General features: G+C 28.8%; 1 protein-coding gene and 1 long non-coding RNA gene across 3 annotated transcripts; one reads left to right on the top strand and one right to left on the bottom strand.

Annotated features, from left to right (window-relative positions):
* Positions 1-49: 49 nt before the first annotated feature.
* LOC149887936 (bolA-like protein 1) lies at positions 50-12,608 on the top strand. 2 transcript variants are annotated; one of them, XM_090088623.1, is made up of 5 exons: positions 155-304; positions 825-876; positions 1,054-1,118; positions 5,667-5,735; positions 5,903-8,668. In XM_090088623.1, the coding sequence occupies exons 1-5, from the start codon at positions 239-241 to the stop codon at positions 5,978-5,980; spliced, it is 330 nt and encodes a 109-aa protein (XP_089944749.1). In that variant the 5' UTR covers positions 155-238; the 3' UTR covers positions 5,981-8,668. The 2 variants fall into 2 exon arrangements, with proteins under 2 accessions (XP_089944748.1, XP_089944749.1); XM_090088622.1 differs by lacking the exon at positions 825-876 and having other exon boundaries at positions 50-304; positions 5,903-12,608.
* A 289-nt stretch (positions 12,609-12,897) lies between these two features.
* On the bottom strand, positions 12,898-16,470 carry LOC149887935 (uncharacterized). Its single transcript, XR_016452889.1, has 5 exons — positions 16,226-16,470; positions 14,079-14,176; positions 13,944-13,978; positions 13,660-13,742; positions 12,898-13,579 (listed from the first exon to the last, which is right to left on the bottom strand). It is a non-coding gene; the product is annotated as an uncharacterized LOC149887935 (long non-coding RNA).
* Between the last annotated feature and the right edge of the window lie 5,856 nt (positions 16,471-22,326).

The raw sequence follows: 22,326 nt of genomic DNA, 5'->3' as shown, positions 1-22,326 counted from the left end.
AAAAAAACTCTTGATCACTTGTAAAAATTTAAACCGTTAAGTTAACAAGTTAGCATTTTCTTTAGAGTGACCTGGATCGTATCACAAACAGGTACCATACACTCGAACGACAAATTTCATTGAATGCGTGCGCATAATTCTTTTCACAACTTAATGTATTCAAAGCACGAAAGAAACTTTAAAGGAATGTGGAAGAAAAATAAAAATTTCAAATTACATGGCACAGCTGAAATAAAAAATGGCGGGTTCCGTTAAAAATGTCTTACGATCTTCTATAATCCAGAAGTTGACACAAGCACTTAAGGTAGCCTAATTTTAATTTCAGTCTACTTATTATTTGTTAACTTTAATTAAGGATAACTAATTTTATACAGTATTTAAGCACAAACATTTTAAAATTCTTAGCGTTATATATATATTTGTATATATATATATATATATATATATATATATATATATATATATATATATATATATATATATATATATATATATATATATATATATATGTATATATATATATATATATATATATATATATATATATATATATATATATATATATATATATATATATATATATATATACAAAGATTTTAGATGTTATATCATCTAAAATCTTTGTATGCTTGCATGAAACTTAAAAACAAGATATGCTAAAAGTTACAAGTTATTATATAGTCTTTGATAGCTCTAGGCAAATATTGTAGGCAAAAATTAAAACACAATATACAATCTAATAAAATGATATACAATAATAAAAAATATAATAATACAGTATTAAAAAAATAAAATTAAAAGAAAATAATACTGATTGATTTCAGCCATCATATTTAGAAGTTATTAATGAGAGTTTTATGCACAATGTTCCTAAAGGTTATTTACATTTTTTTCATTATTTGTAATTTTTATTAACTTATAGTTATGAATACTCATTAAATTTCTTGTGAGATAACCATATCTGTTATGCTGTTGACAATAATCAAGATGATTTTTAAGTTTCAATATTTTGCTTGCTTTTTATTTTTATTTTAAAAATTTTGTTGTTTCTAGATGCTGAAACTCATTTTAAAGTTGTTGTGGTTACAGATAATTTTGAAGGACTATCCTTAATTCAGGTTCTTTCAATAACTTTTTTACTCTACAAATGGAGCTGCATTCCAAGCTTTTTCATATTGATATAATATATCACTTATTATATTTTACAAATCTTTTTTTTTTTTTGTATGTATAATATTTTTACTCTTTATCATTGTTTAATTTTTGTTTTTAAATATTAAAAAAAAAAAAAAAAAAACAGAAATGAAGTGCAATATTGAAAAAAATTAATTCATAAAAAATCATATCTTTACTTTAAAAAAGTTGATTTAAAATTAATTTAAAAGTTAATTTAAACTGTAAACTTCAATTTTACCAATTTTTAGAAGCTTTGTAACAATACTCTCTTTGAGGGATGCATTGAAAATTTTGGAACAGCTTTGTCAGTAACTTCTTCTAATTTCTAATTAAAAAGTAATTTCTCCTTGAAATTCAACTTGCACTTTAAAAAGTTTTTTTTTTTTTTTTTTTTTTTTTGCATAAGCACTATCCTTCTATCTTGGTAATAGAGTTTCTAAAAGTGATTCTGAATTTGCCTAGTTAAATTTCACACCTCTTATTTTAATGATACTAAACTTTTGGTAGAAGACAAAATGGTTACAGACAAATTGTTGCTTTATTTGATGCTTTGCTTTCATTGGTATATTTTTTAAAACCTTTTATCAAAGTCTTAAAAGTGAACTACAGCATTTATATGCTGGCCAATTCACATTTTAGGACTTTGATGAAGATTTAGACATTTAGGGTGGAATGCAAGAACCGAACTTGAGTCAAGTTCGACTTGAAATCTCAAGTTCGACTTTGTCAAGTCAGACTTGAGAAATTGACTTGAGCGAATGCGTAAACGAGACTTGAAAATTTCAAGCTCGTGCTTGAGAAAGTCGAACTTGAAAAATAGTCGAGGCGTTGAATTTAGGGCGTTTATCGGAAAATGCACTTCGCAACCAATAGCGGTAATGGATTTTTTTTACGGGAAAAACCTTTTACTGAAACAAATTCCGTGTAATGATATTTGTATAATATACGATTAAATAAAAAGTTAATAACAGTAAAAAAAAAAAAAAGTTCTTGCTATGTATTTTTCATCAGAAAAATAAATTCATCTTGGCACTTTCAGTTCCAAATCCTAAGTTGTTGGTAAACAACGGTTGGTCATATGTACCACTTAAGTGATCAAGACAATTTCTCTTGATTTCTCCATTTTAACAGATTCCATTTGAATTAAAATACATGCAAGTGTTCTAGAAAATGCAGAATCTTATTTTGACGCTTTTTGGGGATGATACTATACTACAATGTATTTTTATTTATCTTTTTACTAATACTTTAATGAAAATAATGGTTTTTTTTAAAAATACTGAGAAAATTACTTTAAACAAAATTAGTTTTCTCAATACTAATACTACATAATACTATGTGTGTGTGTGTATATATATATATATATATATATATATATATATACCTACACATATATATACCATTTACATATGTAAGTCAATAGAGATCACATATGGAGACAGGTCTTCTGAAATTATTGGGCCACTTATAGAAACAGAAAAGAAAACTTTTAAAAACCATTGATAGCATCTTGCTCATTAACACATGAAAAAGAACAAAGTTTAACGTTAAACAAAAATCTCTTAATAAAAAAAAATACAAAAAAGCAATATAATGAAATTCATGATCTTGATAAAGAACTAATGCAAAAACAAATAGAAATAGATGATATAAAAAAAAAACTCTTTCCAGAAAAAGCAACAATACAAACAAAACTTTGTGAAAATTTTCATAGTTAAAATTTTCACAAAGTTTTAAAAAAGCAACACAACAGAATTATTCTATGTGAGGATTATTTTTTTCTAACAATATCAGATCCAAATTGCTTTTGGAATGTTTTAATTTATCACTTTATTTTTTAGTGAAATTGTTTTTTTCATATATAGTACTATTTTGAAATATAAAATGTAATTCTTTTGAAATAATATGTAGTATAAATATTTGAAAATAATGTTTTTGTTATTACACCCTTTATCCATTATCAGACACAAATTTTTTTTTAAAAAAATAAGTCTGAAATTTGACTTTTGCTTTGTTTCTGCAAAAATATCTTTAGTGAATGCTTTAGCACCACATTCTTCATTGCTATTTTGTATTTCATTGCCTCCACAATAATCATTTTGTAGAAGGGCAATGTTGTGAAGCACAAAACAGGATATTATTATAGCTATGGAATTTTGCAGTTTTGTTCCTAAGGGAATGTTAAGACAAGGGTATTGTTTTTTTTTGATATACCAAAACAATATTCAACAACAACATTCAACATGTGTGTACTTCTCAAGTTGTAATTGTATCTGATTTCATTTTCATTTTTGGGTTAGAAAAAGGTGTCATTAAATATTGTTTATAAGGATAGCCAGAATCACCTGAAACATGAACAACATTCAAAAAAAAATCCCTTTTTGTTTCGGTAAAAAAAGGGATTTTTTGAATTTGGTAAAATCTAAATAATGGTTGATAAATATAAATATTTTCTTCATCTAAGAAAAGTTTGAAGTTTGTATGAAATAGCAAAATCAGATATCCATGAAAACTTATAATCACTTTTGCTGAATTATCAAAGAATCAGCTTCTGTTGGAAACTTTATGTACTGATATCTTTTGTTAGCCATTTGAATTGAAATGTTCTAAACCACTGGACAAACAGTTGAGTTTCAGCTGTTCCAAATCTCCTATTATTCTCTAAAAGAGTTTATTTATTGTTATAATCATTTGTTGGTATAAAATGTTGTTATTTAAAAAGGTAATTTAAAATCTACAATAAGAAGGTGCCATTTTCTGATACCATTTCTTGAATATCTACTCACTTGGAATGAACCAGTAGCATAAAACCGAAATGCAATAGCCAGTTGTTGTACAGTTGAAAGAGGGCACCCTCGATTGTTAACATTGTTGTTAATAATGTCATTAGCTAATATTAAAAAGGTTTTTATTGGAAAATCTGTAGCACCTTTTAAATTCTATACCGTGGTAAACTTCTAAAGGATTAGCTCTGTCAATAATAAACCTTGGTATGTGACTTGGCTTATTTTTTTTTCTTCTTCTTCTAAAATTCAGCTCATACCGATTCATTTTTGAACATTTAAAAAAAAGTTTTTTTAATACTTCATGTAATTGTAACTACTTCTCATGAACTCTCTTTTACTCCTTTTACACGTATCACCTCTTTGTATAACTGCAACTATTTATTACTAAATGGAATTTACTTTTATACTGTATCACAAAAATGTGCTTTAATCAACAGCCTTTTATAATGCTAGGATGTTCGACATTTCAAAAAGCTAATAAACATTTCTAATGGCATCAAAATATGACATGTTGAATCATTACATACGAGTTACAGGATGTTTTAAAAGACACACGTTTTCGCAATGTTAATATTCAGTTTTCTGTAATGAATTCATTTAAAAATATACTTTCACAATGTAACCTTCTAAATTAATTAGGTCAATATGCCCAAGTAACTACTTTTGCTTGTTAAAAACTCATTTTCATACTTGCAAAGGTTGTAATAAGTTATATAGTAATAGTAAAGTTTTGTTACGCATCAGCAAAATGATAATGGCGGTCTGTTTTTTTTTTCAAGTTTGGTTTCAAGATTGGTCTGGAGCAGACTTGAAAAAATGACTTGAAAATTCAAAAATTCTCGTTTTTCAAGTCTGACTTCAGTTCAAGTTCGCTTCTTGCATTCCGTTCAAGTCAGACTTGAGATTTGAAGTCTGACTTGAAATTTCAAGTCGGGTTCTTGCATTCGGAAGGAATTTTTGCTCTCTCAAGTCTGGTTTGAAGTCAGACTTGAAAACGGTCTATTTTTAGCGGTTTTCAAGTCTGACTTGAGTTGAAGTTCGCTTTGTGCATTCGCTCAAGTCGCGCTTAAGGTTTGAAGTTCGACTTCAAATTTGAAGTTCGGTTCTTGCATTCCACCCTTAAACACTATTGCATATTATTAGTCACACACACACACACACACACACACACACACACACACACACACACACACACACACACACACACACACACACACACACACACACACACACACACACACACACACACACACACACACACACACACACACACACACATTTATATTTATATATATAGCTATTATTATTAATTATTTGATAAATAATTTAACTATTATTTTTAACATAATAGTTCAATAATCATAAGTTATATAACAAATATACATTATTACTGTATTTTGTAATTATTGTATACATTTTCTTTTATAATCATATTCCTTTCTTTTTCAAGACTAAGGAATTTCTTTAAACTAATTTGATCATAGAATAAAGGGGTTTTATTTAAAGGTTGCTTTTTCTAGTCTTAATTTTGAATTAGGAGTTATCTTTTCTGTTAAAATTTTCGCCAAACTTTGCTTTTAATGCACTTGTCAATAGTTTCATTTTCCTTTTATTCAAAAGAATTGTCATCAATCATTATAGTTCTTTATTTTTTTTATTTTTTATTCTTTCTAGTTTTCAAAATTAACTATTTTTTTTTTTTAGCGACATCGTCTTGTGAATGATTTGCTTAAAGAAGAATTATCGGGTGGAGTTCATGCTTTGTCAATTCAGGTAAAATGCTTTTAGCAATTCTTCCTATTCTAACCAAGGCTCGATATTTTCTGCGTTTAAATCTAAAATCACTGGCTTTACAAGGATTAAAAGCAAGTTAAATATTTGCTTGTCTTATGTATTTTTAAAAATTCTAAAATGAGATTAAAATTAAAATATGCATCTAGGCTAAGACACCTGAACAATGGGCAAAGAACTCTAATATTTCATCATCTCCTCTTTGCTTGGGTGGAAGCAAAAGATAAAACGAAACCCTTGTGCATTTATGCAAATAACGCTTGTCGTTGATTAACTCGTCTTGAAAACGGTTCAGCTTGTTGGCTTGTTGGTTTGTATATTTTGTAACACATGCCTTAAAAGCAGATTATTTTTTATTATCTTTTAATTCACAAAATGAGTTGTATGCATAATGCTTTTAGGAGTATATTATAACCTGCTCACACTCTCTAAATAAAAATTTAGTTATTCTAACTTCATGAATGTCCAGAGACTATTAACATGATTAGTTGAATTCATGAAAAAGCAAAATTCAGAAGTAATTATGCTAAATAGATAAATATTAAAGGTGATATCTTGATTTTGATTCGCCTTGATAAATGTTCTCTCAAATCCCAGATATCTTGATTTATTTATCTTGATATTTACCTAAATACCTAGATATTTTATTTATTTATCTTGATATCTTGATTTTGATTCGCCTTGATAAATGTACTCTCAAATCCCAGATGAAGAAAAAAGATCTAGATATCGAAACTTTGTATTTTTTTTTTTTTTTAACACTCAATAAATTTTTTATTTTTTATCTGATGTTTATTCTATGAGTTGTGTTGTTTATGAGTATATTCTGTATAAATTATGTCGTCTGATTGTATTCTTAGCTAATTTCTACATTTCTGCAAAAAAAACACTCTTCTGTAAAGGCTACAATGGAGAGTGACGCAGTAGCGGGAATTATATCACTGAGGTTTAACTTAAATGGCGATTTTCGTTTTTTTGCATTGACTTACTTTTGATTAATTAAAAAGATAGAAAAATAAGTTATTTTAAACTAGTTTTTAAATAACTAATCTTTAAATAAAGCACAGTAGAAAGTGATGCAATATACAAGACTTTAGTTAATATTCCTGATCCGCTTTAAAAATTAATGAGTTTTGTTAATCTCTAAGGAACTAACCTAAATCTACCAGATATTCACTTATGCAGTTTAAGATATTGGCCGCCAATTGTCTTTGAGGAAAATCTTCTCAATTATTAAGATAGTCCATTGAACTTTAAAATCAATTTACAGCATATAGCAGCATGCAATTTGAATTTCCCAGCGTCAAATAATTTGGGTCATTCTTTATTACGTAAAAAGAGGAAAGTCGAACCTAAGACCACTTAAACCAATCCCATTTTTTAAAATGATGAACCGTTACGGACTAAACCTATTTTCAAATTGGGCTTTCTCATAATTATTTGGTTTCTTTTAACACTTAATCTTTCATCACTTTTAACTCACTTAAAACCGTTTAAAATCCAAAAAAAAGATTTTTTTTTCTTTAACTTAATAGTAGGTATATTTGTAGTTCTTGAGTAAATGGTAGAGATGATTGAAAATTTTTTTGTACTATTATACGAAATTCATGTTTCATGTCGTTAAAGTGAGAATACTGGTCAGCTTTCGATTATGTTCTACAGTGTAAACAATATTTACGTAAGTTAATTATAAACAAAGGTATTTGCATAGTATGTATTTTATAATCAAATTTAGAGTAATCGAATATACTCTCTTCTATCTGCTTCTCTAAACTGCAAAAGCTCCTATTCTTTTTAGTAAATCGAAATAATCTGTCAAAGTTGTGATAAAAGATTAAACTAGGATGAAAATAACATTCGTTACTGATGACCCCCGTTTTTAAACATTCGTTACGAATGCCCACCTTTCAGGTTTCCCATTTATCTTAAACGCATCTTTTTGACTTAATTAAAATTTAGTTCAGCTAAAAAATTTATTCAAAGTATTTTTTAAAAAATTTATTCAAATTTTTTTTTTTGCTAAAAATTTTATTAAAGTTACCTTAAATGTTCATTAAATGTGTAAATTTGAGAACTAAAAATTGAAATTGCCCCTCAATTTCTTATTTCTTTTTGCTTTTAAGTTAAAGACCAATGAGTCAACGTGCTGATCTTTAAAGGATATACAAATACATTTTTCACTTAACAAAATGTGATGCAAAATTTAGAAATCTTTGGAGATGTGGGTTATTTACTTTTAAGTTATGTTAGTTTTTAAGGAAAAGATGGCGAATTTCTTCGTTGAAATTAGCTTATATTGTTTAAGGTAAAAGTTAGTTATTCAAACTCTTCAACTGTTTCCTAGACGATTTTGCGTTTTATCTTTTATGATATTCTGTTTGATTTTTAATGATACTGCATAATGATCTTTAACCGTTTTACGACTTTAACTTCCATGCGTTCAAAGAAAAGCTCACCCGGAAAATACAGAATGTTAGTATTACAAATTCTAAAGAATGTCATTCTTTTAAATAAAGCGTTAAAAATATCGAGAGGATCCTTCGAACTGTCAAAAGCTGACAATAGTTAAAAAGTAGGCACCGCCGATTCGGTTCGTAAAATCCGCAAAAAGCCAATCCGACTTATTTTGCGGATTAAAATAGTCAGTTCGTAAAAATTTTTCGGATTAATAATCCGAAAACTAATTTACGAACCACTAGCGAATTTTTTTTTTGCGGATTCACTTCGCTGTTCGGATTATCAATCCGAAAAATTTTTACGAACCACTAGCGGATTTTTTTTTTTGCGGATTCTCTTTGCTGTTCAGATTATTAATCCGAAAAATTTTTACAAATCAATTTAACTTTAATTTGTTTAGCGAATTATACGAATCGCGTTCCGTTCGCGTCACCATTAAATGGTGTGGTCCAAAAAAATTACGTTTTTATTATGTGCGCGTCCTATAAATAGTGGATTTCTTTTTTATTTTCAATCAGTTCTATTTGGAAATCTTAACATACAACAATTCGTTCAACAGATCAAGTCTACTATTCTTCACCTACATTTATTACGGTAAGCCAATATTATATTAATTTGATTTAAAAGTTAAGAATATTTCAAACTGAATTTTTGCGGGTTTTTTTTTTTTTTTTGTGGATCGAATTCCTTTGCGAATTATTTCGCTTTGCGGATTGCTTCAATTAGTGGATTGGTCCGATAAAATTTATATTGTAATATTTCTTCTACTTAAATATTAACAGAAATAAAAATAGAAATAGAGATAAAAACTAGTTTGAAAAATTGTTACGCTCATTTCAATAATTAAGGCAAATAATTAGTTCTTTTATTGAAAATTTTATGCATGCCTCTAAAATATCATTTATTGTTAAGACGAATATTAAGGAAAATATTCAAATAACTTAATAAATAATTAGTTTTTTTTCGGAAACTGTTTGTATGCATCAAAAACTATCACGTTTTATTAAGGCAAATATTAAGGAAATATTGAGGCAAGTATTTCAATAAAAAGTCAGTAAATCGAAAATGTGATTTGATCCGTGTTTTCGAATTTTTAATCCGAAAAGTAATCCTTATTAACAATCTGATCCGTTTTTGTGGATTTTAAATTCAATAAATAATCTGAAATATTCGTCCGATCCGATATGGCAAACTCAATCTGATTCGTTTCTTTTTTTTTTTTATTTCACTTTTTTTTTCTTTTCAGATGCCTAAGCTGTCTAATATTTGGGAATTCTTCAACAATGTGGAGGAAAACAAGGCAAAATGCAAGGGCTGTGGCAAAATATACTTAATCAATAAAAGCACCACAAGTCCTTTAAGGAACCATTTGAAAAGAGTCCACTTGAATTTATATAAACAATTAGAAAGGAAAGACAAGCAAAAATCAACAATACCAGACATTTTTGATGAGCTTGCCTCTGAAGATTCAGATTTTGAACAAACACAAGAAAGAGGAAAAAAGAGGAGATGTCCACAAACACAAAAAGATACACCAGTATCGCCACAGCCTGGACCAAGTGGAACTTGTGGCACTTCCAACACACAGACACTGCAAGGCAGAAAACAGGCTACCAAACCTGAATGGGAAGTTACTGACATCAATCAAATAAGAACTGTTGTTGACATTACTAAATGGGTGATTGAGGACACTCAACCATTTTCTATTGTAGAAACTGACGCATTCACCCGGATGATGAGAACTGCAACCAACGGTCAATTCAGAACCATTACAGCAAAGAATATATCTACAAAATACATTCCTCTCCTTTTTAAATTCATCAAGGAACAAGTAAAAAACATTTTCAATTCAGACAAGTCAAATCTTGATGGAGTGGCTTTTACATCCGACGTGTGGACCACTGATCACACCAATTTGTCTTTCATGAGCCTTACACTCCACTATATAGATTCAAAGTTCCAATTAAAGCGCTTCTTGGTAGAAATGTCCTACTTCCCCGAACAACATACTGCCGATAATATTGCCAAGAAGCTCAATGAATCTATCAACAAACTGGAACTTGATTTTGGAGTCAAAACCTGGATAACAGTCGACGGTGCAGCTAATGTCCAAGCAGGTGTTAGGAAATCAATTGGGGTTCAAAGTGCAATTTGGTGTGTCGACCACCGTCTAAATCTAGTTGTCAGTGGTGCTGTCGATGATAAAAGATGTCCAAAATGGTCAATTCTCAACCACAAAATAACAAAATTAGTAGGTCACTTCAACCAGTCCTCTCAAAAAGCTATGACTTTAGTTAATGCTGCCAAAGCCTTAAAAAACTCCAGAACGAAGTTAGTACAGAGATGCCCCACAAGATGGAACTCTGACCTCCATCAAATGGAGTCTGTGGTGGATCTTCTTCCGGCGATGCATTCTTTAAAGAATCCGAACCCTACTGTTTCTGGAGGTTGTAAGTTGACAGATCTTTTACCAACAGGTGATGAAGTGGAATCTATTCAATCTGTCATCCGGCTTCTGAGAGGCTTTTCAGAATTCTCTGAGAAATGCAGCAGTGAAAAGAATGTTAGCATCTGTTCCGTTATTAATTGCCTATACAACATCAGAGGAAGATTAGCAAGGGAGATGATCAAGCCAAAAACCGAGGTGTCATCAGAGCTTGCTCACTACTTCAATGAAGATCTAAACAAAAGATTCGAAGGGGAGTTGATGAATATTGAATTCTCTATAGCTCATTTTTTAGATCCTAACAGCAAGGGCATGTGCTTTGTGGATGAGGGGGAAAAATTTGAAGTAGTCAAAACTGCAGTAAAAAAAGCTATGGAAGAACTGTCAAAAAAAGAAATTTTGGCTAGCCAAAGCACTCCTTCCCCTTCAATGTTGGATGATGAAGATGATGACGACTTTGATTTCACTGAACAACTGAGGAAGAAAGTGTTTGGTGCAGGTTACATTAATCCTGGAGGTGAAACAAGCACCAAGAAAGCCATTTCTACTGAAATTGAGGGGTATTTGAATTCAAAACCAGTTCCAGCAAATACAAATGTACTGGAATTCTGGAAACAAAACCAGTATATTTACCCAATAATGTCAAGGCTGGCCAGAAAAAACCTCTGTATACCTGCTGCATCATCAACATCTGAAAGAGTTTTCTCAACAGCAGGGTATATATACAGCTCTAGAAGAACCAATCTTTCAATCTCAAAGGTTGAGATGTTGGTATATATGAAAGAAAACACTAAGCAACTCAGTAAAATTCAAGACATTGTGTGGCCAGGAAATGAATTTGGAAAATGATTAACTTTCAGTGTGATTTTGACTTTTTTTTATTTCTTAACAAGGAAATCATTTCGTTTCATTGTATATTTGAATATTATAAATAAATAAAAATGAATCTTAATTCGAAAGCTTTTTTTATAAATCCGTAAAAATAATATCGGTTCGGATTCCAATTCGAAAAAAATTTTTCGAATTGCAATCCGATCCGAAAGTATCGAATCGGATTGCAATCCGAAAAAATAATCCGAAAAAATTTTAACGAATTATTTTCCGATAAATTATTTTCGGATCAAATCAATCCGTAAGTAGTTTGAACCGTTTAGCATAGATAATTCGGTGCACAATCCGCAAACCGATAAACAGTAACGAATCGGCGGTCTCTATTAAAAAGTGATTTTTGTAGTCACGTGTGTATTGACGTCAAATTAGTTTTGTTCTTGAAAAATTATTTATTTCAAAATTTATTGTTAACCATGTTTTAGATAAAAAATAATGTTGATGTTGGGAAAGCAAATTAAAAAAATATATATATAGAATGAAAGTAGAAAATAATGTTGATGTTGGGAAGCCAAATTAAAAAATAATATGAATATAGAATGAAAGTAGAAAATGTAAAAAAAAAAAAAAAATGACTCGAATGTAAATTTCAATTTAAAACAAAAACTACAAATAGCAGGTAGAAAGTATCTAATTTCTTGTCTCTAATATTGATTATCTTGAAGAAAATCAAAAAAAAAAAAAAGATGTTTAATTTTTGCTTTTCATACTTAAGTAGGGAGCTTAGGCAATTTTTATAGCCAATGTAAATCTTTTTTATTTAAAATGCATTGGATTCCTCAATATATTTTATTTTCAAAATGGTTTCAACCATTTCTGTAGCTTATTTAGTTCCAAAGATATTCGTGTTTTAATATTTTCAATTCATATACATTTTATGAAATATTTCCGTAGAGTTTCTCGTTTGGCACCGAAAAAAAAAAAACTTTATCTTTTTTTTTTTCTTGCGCAAAAAGTTGCGTTAACAATAAAATATCTAAAGACGGGGGAAATTTATAAAATTTCCACTTAGAAAACAAAAAACCCACCCTATTAGATAACGAAAAACAAAAAAAAAACAAAAACTGATTGACATAATAAATAAATAGTTGCAGAATCTATTTTTATGTGGGGACGAAAGAATTAGCTTAATTTACTTGTATATAAATAAAACTGAAACATGTAAAGTTAAATAACTTTATCAATTCTAAAGCAAAACGACCCAGCAAACATTAAGCAGGCGGACCGACATCGGACCACTATCAGCACTTATGCCGTGCCGACGTCGGCCGCCCGCTGCGTTGCCGCGTAGGCTTGCACATCGTATTTACATCGTTCCGTTAGCGGAAAGCTGCAGGCGGTTCGGCAGCGGACCGATGGCGGCAAATCGACAACTTTTGAACAACGGTCCGTCAGCGGCAAACCGATGATAAAGCGATAGCATAGGACCTATAATAAGTTTTCACTAAGATTTGAATGCATTGATATACATATTATTTTTGTGTTTTTGTTTGAATAGAACGCACTTATCGTTTGCAAAATTGTGTATATCTTTCAGCGCAATTTTTACTCATAAAAGAATGGCAAATCCTGCCGATGCCTGGAAGGCACATCAAATACCTTTTGACTTTGTGCATAGGCATATAGCCATTAAATACGAATTTATCATACTAAAATTCTCCTTGCACCAAAAAACACTAACCCCAACTGTAAATCATTAGGTCATACGTGGCAACGCTTAAGCTCGGTGAACAAAAAGAATAATCAGAAGTTATAATAAAAATCATTTTAAGATTGCAATTTACAATTACAATATGAATATTAAAGTCACAATAATTTTTTTTTATTTAAAACAGAATATATAAAATATTAGTATTTATAGATTATTGCTTAACTTGCGTTTAGCGAACGTTTAAAATATAAAATAAATAGTTAATTTTAAACACATCTTTAAGTTTAGTTTATTCTCATTTCAATCGAAAACTAAATATACTCGGAAAGCCATAATGTGTTGAAAATCGATTTACGTTGCAGACTGCAGACTTCTAGCATTTACCTGAAAGCAGACAATGATATATAATGAAAATATTGAAACAGTTAAGTTTAGAGCTATTATAACAAAGATAATAAACTTACCTTCTCAGCCCTTAAAAACGTTTTTGTTTAAAATAGTCTGATCATCAGTTTTATTGACAAATAACTCCAGATACTAAGTTTATCTACATTGAATAAATATAAATTTAATTTTATTATTTAAGCATAATTTAAAACATAAAAGCAACAAAAACATTGCTTAATTATATTGCTACATTATCTTAACTAAGGAAACATCTTTATAAAAAACTATATAAAAATAAAGTCATATTGCGTGCCTTTTTTTAAAAATAAAACTTCATATACAGTAACCTTAAATACTCTACCTGGTATACCAATTCCTATCAATACGCTTGAGGGGCTAATGAACAATAAAAAAAAAATTGTTATTTCATTAAAAAAAATTATCTTTACTTTTAATTTTAAGTTAACAAATAAAATAGTATTTAAAAATGATATACTTATATGCCAGGTTGGAAATCAAACTGTGAAACCCACAGCAACTTAAGGGCAATGGTGAACCTTTTTCAAACCATAGGCCTAAGACACAAGTGCAGATCTGAAAAAGAATGAATCAAAGACAGAACACATCAATAAAAATATAATTTGATGAACTAAAATATACTTTGCACATTGAACATAGTTTTCACCATGCAAATAAAAACATAGCACATATACTATGAAAATACCTTGAAAAAATATAAAGAAAGCCAAATAGTTGAATGAAATAAAATGGTTTAGTAAATAAGTATATAATTTTTTCAAACAATAGACAGACTCCAGAACTTATATTTTGGATTTCTTTCAAAAACAACATTGAAACAAATAACATTAAAATAATAAAATCTTACTTTATTCACTGGTAACATTTAATATCACAATCAATTTAAATTCTCTTTAACAATCTCATATACAAGAGGTTACAGTAAAAGGGAATGAAAATGAAAAACATGGAAACAGTAATATTTATTGCACAAATACTTTACTCCATTGAGTTTAAAATAAAAAAATACTTAAAAATATATTAAATATTGTAAAATAAAGATAACAAATTTGTAAATAAAGACAACAACTTTGTAAATAAAGATAAAAAATTTGTAAATAAAGATAACAAATTTGTAAGTAAAGATAACAAATTTGTAAATAAAGATAACGAATTTGTAAATAAAGATGTTTATTTCATTTAAAAATGTTATTCATCTTCTGAACTAAAATATGCCTCTTTATTTAATGGCATTGGAAAACTTGATGTAGGCATCAGTTTTCTCTTGGCCATTTTGTCCAAAAGCTCATTATTGAAACTTATATAAATTTACATAAATTGTTTTATTTACTAAAGCTGGTATATATTAAAAAATACATATAATATAAATCGCTGGGTATATTTGGACATTATAAAAAATAATTTGAAATCAGATGCTGCTAAATTAAAGTTAGGAAATAATTGGATATTTCAACAGGATCGAGATCCAAAACACACTGCTTATGTTGTAAAATCATGGTTGCTCTACAATATTCCAAAACAACTGCATTCTCCTCCCCAATCACCAGACTTTAACCAAATAGAGAATGTGTGGGATTATTTAGACAGACAAGCAGGAAACAGAATAACAAATGTTAATATGCTAAAAAAATATCTTACTAGGAGAATGGAATAAAATTCTGTCTTCTTATACCAAAAAATTAGTGTCACTGATGAACAGAAGATTAAAAGCTTGTGTAAATGCCAATGGATGCTCAACAAAATACTAAAGATTTTTTAATTTTTCATATTCTTGTTTTTTTTACAAGTTTTATTTAGTGTAGGAAAACTTTTGTGACATTATAAATTCAAAAATCAAACTTTTTCAGTTTTACAAATAAATATTTTTATTTAGTTAAATATTTTTATTTAGTTAATTATTTTTTATTTCTTGTACAATATATTCTTGTTACTTTGATATAAAATTATTTTTTTGCATTTAAAATGGTTTTTATTAAGTGTTTTCTCTAAATTGTAAGGTGTACGAAAACCTTTGTGACTGACTGTGTATATATATATATATATATATATATATATATATATATATATATATATATATATATATATATATATAATTAGTCTTTTTAATTTTGAGTCTTATAAAAATAGATTGAATCTATATCCATACTTTATATCAATATCTAAACTTAATATCATAAAGTATTGCTATAAGTATAGCTATAAGATTATAAGAATGTTAAAATCATATAACTTTTAATATTTATAAGCAATAATTATAGCTATATTTTATAATATAAAGTATAGATATAGATTCAATATAAATTTATATACATAATTTATATTTTAAAACTAAAAATTAATTTGATTTTTTTTTTTACATCTTATTTATTTAATACTTACTGTTTTACTTAGTATATAATTTTATCAGAGTTATAAATATCAAGTAAACTATTGTTAAAAAATAAATGTAATATCAATTTTGAGCATAAATTTAAACACTAATAAGTTATAATCAGTTAATTTATTATAAAACAGTCACAATTTAAACATCAATCAATCTAAGTCTCACCAAGAGCAGGCATTTCAATCGAAATGCCTGCTTTTGGTGTTATAACGACAGCTTACCGCTATCCAAAAGCCAACTCTGGATTTGTGTTGGCAAAACTGTAATGTATCGCCATGTGTTTACCGAAGCTGGCATGCCGATTTAAAAACGTATTCTCAACGAAGCGTTTTGCCGTTTTTCAGCCGAAGGCGGTAAGCCAACACAAAACGAGATAACGGTCCATCATCGGTTAGCCAGCAGCGGCAATCCGCATTAGGCATCACAGTGGGCCAGCAGCGGCATACCGGCGGCGGCTTTACGCATCACGGTCCGCTGAAAGCATGTTTGCTGGGGATGTCCCCAAAAAATTATGGCCGTGGATAGAGTGCCGAAAGTCGGCACTTAAACGAAATTTGCTTATAGTGCCGGAAGCCCGTTTATTGGTTGAAAAAGTCACGTGTCAAAACAAATTTCTGTTTCATATATTTTAAATTCCAACCATTTGGAAAATATTTGAACCACAGGTAGAATTCCCTTAAAAACTTCGTAAATTTTCAAAATGGAGTACATCCGTTACAGGTCAACTATTTGAACTTTTTTTATTGTGATTTGAAAATACCTATTTCAGGGCTTTTCTGCCCTGGAAGTCGTTATCCTTGTTTTGCTATATTTAGTGAGAATTAGCAGAGTGAACTTTCTGATTTTTTCAAAGATTCCCCTTAAAAACTACAAGGAACATAATTGTATTTATATGGATGAAAAATTTCTGAAAGTTCTAAATTTTTTTTCTTATTGTATCTGAAGTCAGTGTAGTATGATATATAAGGAGGCTTGCTAACTAAGTCTAACAAAAAAAGCATTTTAGCTAGTAAAGTCTCTTAAAAACTACACAATTTCCCCCTTAAATACTATATTAGGTAAAATATGCCTCCACAAGCTTACTTAGAATAGCCAGGAATGGAGAGAATGTTTATACTGATTTTCTTTAACTAAAAAATGGTAAAATTGCTATAAGTGGTACCTTTCTGTTCATTTTGTGTTCATAATCTCTAATTAAGTATGTATATTCTTTATTTTTAGTGTTTAAATAAAATAATAGTATGGGAAAACCGCAGTTAATTTTTAAGATTTCTGCTGGTAGAAAAAGAAGTAGAACAAAAACAAAGCAAGAAACCCGAGCTGAAGCAACGGTTTACTGAGAGGACATAAGAGCTAAAGAAAATCAAATATCAGAGGCAGTAGATTGGTGCACAGAAAATGAAAAAGCAGACCAGTTGTGCTTCTATCAGATGGTCATTCGTTGCGGTTTGACTTTAAAGTTCCTCATTTTTTGTGTGAAAAGCAAATCAATTTATTTGTGTCTCTGCATGATGCTACTGGAGTCACACAGCTACTAGACCAAGCACCAAATCAACAGCTCCATCGATATTATAATAACTAGCGAGATGAGCTCTTTTCCTCTTTCCAGAAAATAAATTGAGAAAGGTTCATGAATATCCCAGAAATAATGTGGAACAATTGGGTATCCACTGCCAATATTGTAGCAGCCGCCAAGAGAGTTGGTATAAGTAAGAATGGTCTTAATGTTGATGATATGCAACAGGATAAATTTGAACAAGCAGCTCTCCTTATTGAAAAAACTGATGATGTTAATCTACAATCTTCTACTCCTAAGAAAATAAGTGTAACCTCAAAAGACGGACCCTTGGCAACAACTCCAAGATCACAATCTAAAGTCGCCCAAACAAAAGGAAGGTATGGTTCAGCTGAATATTTGAAATCAATGTATGAAATGTCAAAATCATTCATTGAGAGAAGCCTCAATTATTTGACTCAGAGATGTTTTTTTAGATGAAATGTTTGTTTATTGCATGTCTCTTTTTCAGAATATTTTATGGTATTCATATTTTTTTTTGTCATTTTATGTTATTCAAAAAATATTTATTGCTGTTATTAAAGCTGTACTTAAATCTATACTTTTTTTTTGTTAAACTGTATTAAATCTATACTTTTCTTATCATTTTTCATATTTCCTATTATTCAAAATATACATTGTTGTTGTGTTAAAAGCTTGATTTCCTATTTTAAAACTAGTGACCCCTTAAAAACTACTTCCATAGCACTGCAAAAAAAATACAAAATAAACATCTTTAAGAGTTTGTAAATTATTAAATATTACATTGGTGGATTAGAACAAGTCTAACATTACCTAGAAATATGATAATTGCAAACTTAAAATTAAATTTTAAAAAAATAGGAGGTCATAATGCATAAAATTGAAGCATTTTTAACCCTAAAAATTTGATTTGCATTCTCTTTTTGAGAATTTTAAAATTGTAAAAGAGGTAAATTTTTAATTAATTTGTCATCTAGTATGTTTAGAGATACTGATTAAATCATTGTTTAATAATCTCATTGACATTAGTGGAACCCAGAGCTGGAAGTTTACACGTGTAGTGTTTAAGGGGGTATGTATTTTTAAGGGAATTCTACCTTTATATATTTGAAAAATTTCATTTCATTCATACTGTCAACTAGTTTTGCATGCATAGATACATTTTTATCATTTGTAGATTTAAAATCAGCTCCACAGATTTGAAGCTGATAGAAAAACCATTCCAAGAAAAGCTGCTATAATAGCTCCACAGATAAAGTATTATTATATAAAGTATTGTTGTATACATGGTGGAAGGAAATTTACAAATAAAGTCAATGGAAAAAGTCAAACTTTGTTAGCACTTTTTTTATTTTATAACTTTATTATTATTAATGGAGAATTTATTATAAATAAAGGTTTAAGAAAATAAATTGATAACTTATTTATGCATAGGAAATAAACAATGTTCTAATTTAAATGCCTTATTTCATCAAAGGATAGCATATTTATTTCATGAAAAAATAACCGATTTTGAACATCTTTATTATAGAACTTATAAGAAAGAGTGCCCATTCTTCTTAATTTTTAAAGCATCAGAAGGTGGTGGATGAATATATATTTGTGGAGCTATTATAGCAGCTTTTGTTGAATGGTTTTTCTAGCAGCTTCAATTGTTTTGGCGTCACGAACCCACAACTCCACAAAATGAGAATCTTCATATTTCTTAACAACTGATTTTAAATCTTCAAATGATAAAAATGTATTTTTGCATGCAAAACTAGTTGACATCTTTTAAGTATGAATGAAATGAAATTTTTCAAATATATAGTTCAAATATTTTCCCAACAATTTGAATTTAAAATATATGAAATCGAAATTTGTTTTGACACGTGACATTTTCAACCAATAAACGGGCTTCCGGCACTATAAGCAAATTTCGTTAGAGTGCCGACTTTCGGCACTCTATCCACGGCCAAAAATTATTGTAGTGCAACCTTTTCTAAAAAAAATAACATCTATATATACATATATACTATTTATTTTCATGGGTGGGTTTTCATTCTTCAACATCTACATAAAATCATTTGTTGCGTTTTTTAGACGAATTTTTTCAAAAACGTACGATATATATTTTTCCGCGATAAAATGTCACGTGACAAAACTCCCTAATTTAAGGATGATAATTTGTTTTTTAAAAAAAAAAAAAGATTTAAAATAGTACTATAATATCTTAAATCATTGAATCTACAACAAGGCTTTTTGAACGAATTTTAAGTATGTAAAAGGGGAAGATAATGATAAGATGATGGAAACTTTTAACTCTGTCCAATCAAAACCTTACAAAGGGCCTGGAGACACAGTATTCATTTGCAAACAAACTCGTACACGAAAACCAAGAGTCGTGAAAAACACTATAATTCTCATTTTACAAAAAACTATTTGAAAATGATTAAGCCTGAATTTGAAAAACGATTGCGCTGCTAGAGGTTCGGGGGAGGAGAGAAAAAAGGAGAGAGGCGTAGTTGCTATTGCTTCTATTTCACTCTAATATTATTTCTTCATAGTATTCGGCTACTTCAGACCTTTTATTTAAACCGAATTTTCGAAACAACGTTTGGCAGGCTTGCATTTTTGTTTTTACTATACATTTACGTTTACTAGAACGTCATTAATTTCAAATGATATATTTTTATAATAGAAACAGAGGAATTCTCTGTATGTATTTTACAAAAAAACTGTGTTTGCTAATTACTTATAAAAGATTTTTTTGTTTTTTTGGTACTCAGCGTAGGTATCATAGAAAATATTCGACCATTTATAATTTTTCTAATTTTTTGGTTTCTCTTTGCCAACTTCAACAAAGTTGTACGAGTTATGGGAAAAAGATAAAGAAGTCGCAATATTAGTTCATGAAGACATTTAGGAAAGTAGCAAAAAATGAAGACTATTTTTTCTCAATGTATTCTGTATTATGGGAAGGTTCACGGTGAATGCAGTAAATTTATTTCAAGCAAACTCGGATTAAATTCTATTATCATACTCCAGATTAAGTTTGTTTTTAAAAGTACTCATTCATAATCAATTTATTTTACAATTTACGTCAATATTATTGATGTTAAAAGTATGAACCTTTTAAACATAATCGCATTCCTTTTTCATGATTATTTTAAACGGATACCCGTTCCTACTTTCTACCTCTAAAAACTAAAAGAATTTTGATTTCCACTAATGGATTCATCTAAGATGTCCTGTTCTCATTCATAAGCTCTTAATGCAACTGTTTTAAAGGAGATTCCACTGCTTTTTCTTAAAACTTGAACAGGATTTTTTCTATTAGTAATTTCAATTTCAATATTAAAAAAATTTTCTTTTGCATTTCCAGTAATATAAACTAAGAAGAAGATACAACGATATAACTAATAATATAAACAATCAATAAAAGATAAAAAAAAACTTTTTGAATGAAAATGATTCCATTAATATTTCTTATTAAGGTCAAAGTTATTTTTCAAAATGCTTTAGTAGTAGATCTTTTTTCGTTAAAACTCCAAGATCTTTTTAACATTATCACACTTCTTCGTTTTCTATTGTTGTTCAACGCCAACGATCTTATCGGCCGAATCAACTGTCCCCTCCAGCCTCATCAAATCTAAGTTGTTCTAACTGTGTTGATGCACGAGACAGAATTGTTAATCTTTTGTATCGCAAGAATGGGATTTTCCAGAACTTCAATGAACATTTTAACCTTAACTTCAGTGTAAATGTTTCAATTGTTAAAACATTGTTATTTTGAGCGAATTTCATATTACTATAAATAAATACTTGCTTTTTTAGATTGAAACTATCTTTTCATGTTTTGCAGTAGCTCTGGTAATTCAGTTTTTGCTTGGAATTTTACTATAGAAAACTATTAAGCCTAGATAATATAATATATTCCTTTATTATTATTTTATTATTACTATTATTTTTACCTTAATCTTGAATTAACGAAAATATTCGGAAGGAAAATATAAATGGAATTTTTTTGCTCCCAAAAATTTCTTAAGACAGATGCAAGTTTTCAAAGTTATTTCTAACTAATTATTTTGCAGACCTTTCTTTCTAAAACTCTGTCCGCCATCTTTATGGTAATGAACAACACAAAACAACAACAAATATAACCCGATGGGATACCGTGAATGTAAACGATTATGATACCATAAGAATAATGAAACGCGTAAAATGGTGCATTGAGTTGGGTACTGTTTTATTGGTATAAAAATGAGCTAAGTTCGATAGTTCAAATAAGTAATTCGTGCTACAGTATCATAGCTTTTTAAGTATTTAAGATTTCTTCTTTAGCACTTTATTAAAAGCTTCCGAGACCTCTTTAATATTTAATAAGCAGTTTGAGCTGGTACCTAATGATACCTCTATATTTATACCTATGCATATTAATGCCTGATTGTATTGGTACCTATTTCTATTTTTACCCATATATATTTCTACCTATTATATTTATATTTGTAAATACGAATGATTACTTATTTGTTACATGTATGATTTAACATTATACAGATGATTGGGAATATTTCATTTAACATCTTATCATTAGGATCTTAATACATTGCAGTTTTAATGTTGTATATGAGGTTTCAATCATTTACAAAAGTGTTCCCTGTGTGTGTTGGTACATATATACCTACATGTCTGTTATATACATACATGTGTGTGTGTGATGATACATATATGCTTACATGCATGCATACATATGTATGTATGTATGTATGTATGTATGTATGTATGTATGTATGTATGTATGTA

The sequence above is a fragment of the Hydra viridissima genome, unplaced genomic scaffold (genome assembly GCF_058129835.1).
Source record: "Hydra viridissima isolate aposymbiotic clone 2 unplaced genomic scaffold, HvirCarnegie_v1 scaffold_5, whole genome shotgun sequence".
In the NCBI taxonomy this organism is placed as follows: domain Eukaryota; kingdom Metazoa; phylum Cnidaria; class Hydrozoa; order Anthoathecata; family Hydridae; genus Hydra; species Hydra viridissima.
The sequence above is the reverse complement of the archived record's forward strand: the minus strand, read 5'-3'. Positions and strand labels throughout refer to the sequence as shown.